The sequence below is a fragment of the Aplysia californica genome, unplaced genomic scaffold (genome assembly GCF_000002075.1).
Source record: "Aplysia californica isolate F4 #8 unplaced genomic scaffold, AplCal3.0 scaffold00189, whole genome shotgun sequence".
Taxonomy (NCBI): Eukaryota; Metazoa; Mollusca; class Gastropoda; order Aplysiida; family Aplysiidae; genus Aplysia; species Aplysia californica.
In genome coordinates, this window is record NW_004797459.1 from 271,740 (window position 1) to 274,082 (window position 2,343).

At 39.9% G+C, this 2,343-nt stretch overlaps 1 protein-coding gene across 1 annotated transcript in view; it reads left to right on the forward strand.

Annotated features, from left to right (window-relative positions):
• Nucleotides 1–2,343, forward strand: part of LOC101852475 (organic cation transporter-like protein) — a 20,219-nt gene that overhangs the window by 10,959 nt on the left and 6,917 nt on the right. Inside the window, exons 4-5 of the mRNA XM_013082700.2 lie at nucleotides 432–535; nucleotides 1,944–2,098. Coding sequence (XP_012938154.1) covers nucleotides 432–535; nucleotides 1,944–2,098 — 259 coding nt within the window. The remainder of the gene's footprint in view (nucleotides 1–431; nucleotides 536–1,943; nucleotides 2,099–2,343) is intronic.

Below are 2,343 nucleotides of genomic sequence, written 5' to 3' on the forward strand. Positions count from 1 at the left end.
TTATGTAATAGCAAAAGTATGTGTAGCAGTAGCAGGTGTATTAGACATAATACTACTACTATTAGGCAGTTTTAGTAGTAGTGGTGGTGGTGGCAGAGAGAGAGAGAGAGAGAGAGAGAGAGAGAGAGAGAGAAAGGGAGAGGGAGAGAGAGAGAGACAGAGAGAGAGAAAAAGAGAGGGGGAGGCAGAGATGCAGAGAGAGAAATAGAGTGAGAGAGACATACATAGACAAACAAACAGACATACAGACAGAAAGGCAGGCAGACAGGCGGACAGACAGAAACAGACAGAGACAGATACAGATACACAAAAACACCAACACACAGACACACACACTCACACAGACATACAGACAGACAGAAGCAGATACAAACAAGTTTAAAGTCAGTCAGAAATAATTAAGGATCTACTTTCAACATTAATATTTCCAGTTAAACTTGGTGTGTGAGCGGGATGGGGTTCGAACCCACCAATCCATGATGATGCTGATGGGTCTGTTGGTGGGGTCCCTCATCTGTACGCCGCTGGCAGACTGGTAAGTCAGATAGTTGGGATCACGTAGCGAGTGAGCGGGTCATATTATGTTTGAGAATACATGTATATAATATTATGTGTTGTTGGAAAAATGGTTGTTGTTGTTGTATCGGTTACTGTTGTTGTTGTGGTTACTGCTGCTGCTGTTGTTGTTGTTGTTATTGTTGTCGTTGTTGTTGTGGTTGTTGTTGTTGCTGTTGTTGTTGTTGTGGCTGATGTTGCGGATGTTGTTGTAAGTTTTATTGTTGTTGTTGTTGTGGGTGATGTTGTGGTTGTTGTTGTAATTGTTATTGTTGTTAATACGGTGGTGGTTGTGTGTTTGTTGTAGTCTGTGTTATTATTGTCGATTTTACAGTCCATTGTAAAGGATGTTTTTCTGTAATTACGATTGTTGATTTTTAACTTTCGCTGTTGATATTACTGGCTTTCTATATATCCACCTGTTGTTGTTGTTGTTGTTGTTGTTGTTATTGTTGTCGTTGTCGTTGTTGTGGTTGTTGTTGTTGCTGTTGTTGTTGTTGTGGCTGATGTTGTGGTTGTTGTTGTAATTGTTATTGTTGTTAATACGGTGGTGGTTGTGTGTTTGTTGTAGTTTGTGTTATTATTGTCGTTTTTACAGTCCATTGTAAAGGATGTTTTTCTGTAATTGCGATTGTTGGGTTTTAGCTTTCGCTGTTGATATTACTGGCTTTCTATATATCCACCTGTTTTTTCCCTTTTTTTCTCTCCCATTCTTTCTTATTCACTTTCCCTTTTTTCTATCTCTTTCCCCTCTCCTTCTTTGTCTACCTTTTTGTCTATCTCTACACCACACTTACAAATCTCTAGTTTTCTCTCACTGAGGTTACTGTTTAAGCTACTGTCCATATAGTCACCATAGGTGTCGCAGATATAAGATTAGAATATTTTCCTTCACTAGGAAAATCAGTGGGATGACCCCAATATTTTTTAAATTGTAAAAATATATATAAAAATACAAAAATACCACCCAACCCGCTCTCGCTTCGCTCATTTCATCTCCCTTCCTCAAACAATTTCCCCCCACTTTTATCCTCCACTTGTGGTTTGCTCCTTAATTCCTATCAAACATCTATCGTCCTTATCTGTCCTTCTTCTTTTCTTTGTGTGTTTCCATCTAGTAGAACCTATATTCTTGGGCACCTATAGGACCCATGCGTGTTGTGAGTGCCATAGAACTGACTACAAAGAAAGGAAAGAGAAGAAAAGAAAGGAGAAAAAAAGACCCCCCCAAAAAAGAAAAGACACAAAAATGAAGAAAAGACACACAAAAAAGAAAAAAAAGAAAAAAAGTGATGGAAAAAAAAGAACTGTAGAAAATGATGAAGAAATAAACAGGAATCTTCCACTCCCACCCTTTTACCGTCATGATAATTTATGACTTTGCTCAGGATCGGACGAAAGAAGGTTCTGATTGTCTGTGGCCTGCTCCAGATGGTCCTGGGCTTCTGTTTCGTCTTCATCACCAGCGTATCCTGGCTCCTGGGTCTGCGCTTCCTCATCGCTATCACAGGATTGGGGACATTTTTCGCGGGCTTCGTGCTGTGTGAGTTGTTGGTGATGTATGTCTGTTTGGTTATGTGTGTCTCTGTTTGTGTGGCCGGTTGTCTGTCTGTTAATTTGGTTGTTGTTGTTTTGGGGTTTTTTTCATTCAGACCGCACAGAGGGAGAAAAAGCTGTGTCTTTTTTCTGGTTACGGGGGTAGATGAAAAAGAGAAAGAGAACCTTTGAGAAAAGGAGAAAGATTGAGAGAGAGGTAGAGAGAGTAAGTGTGTGTGTGTGTGTGTGTGT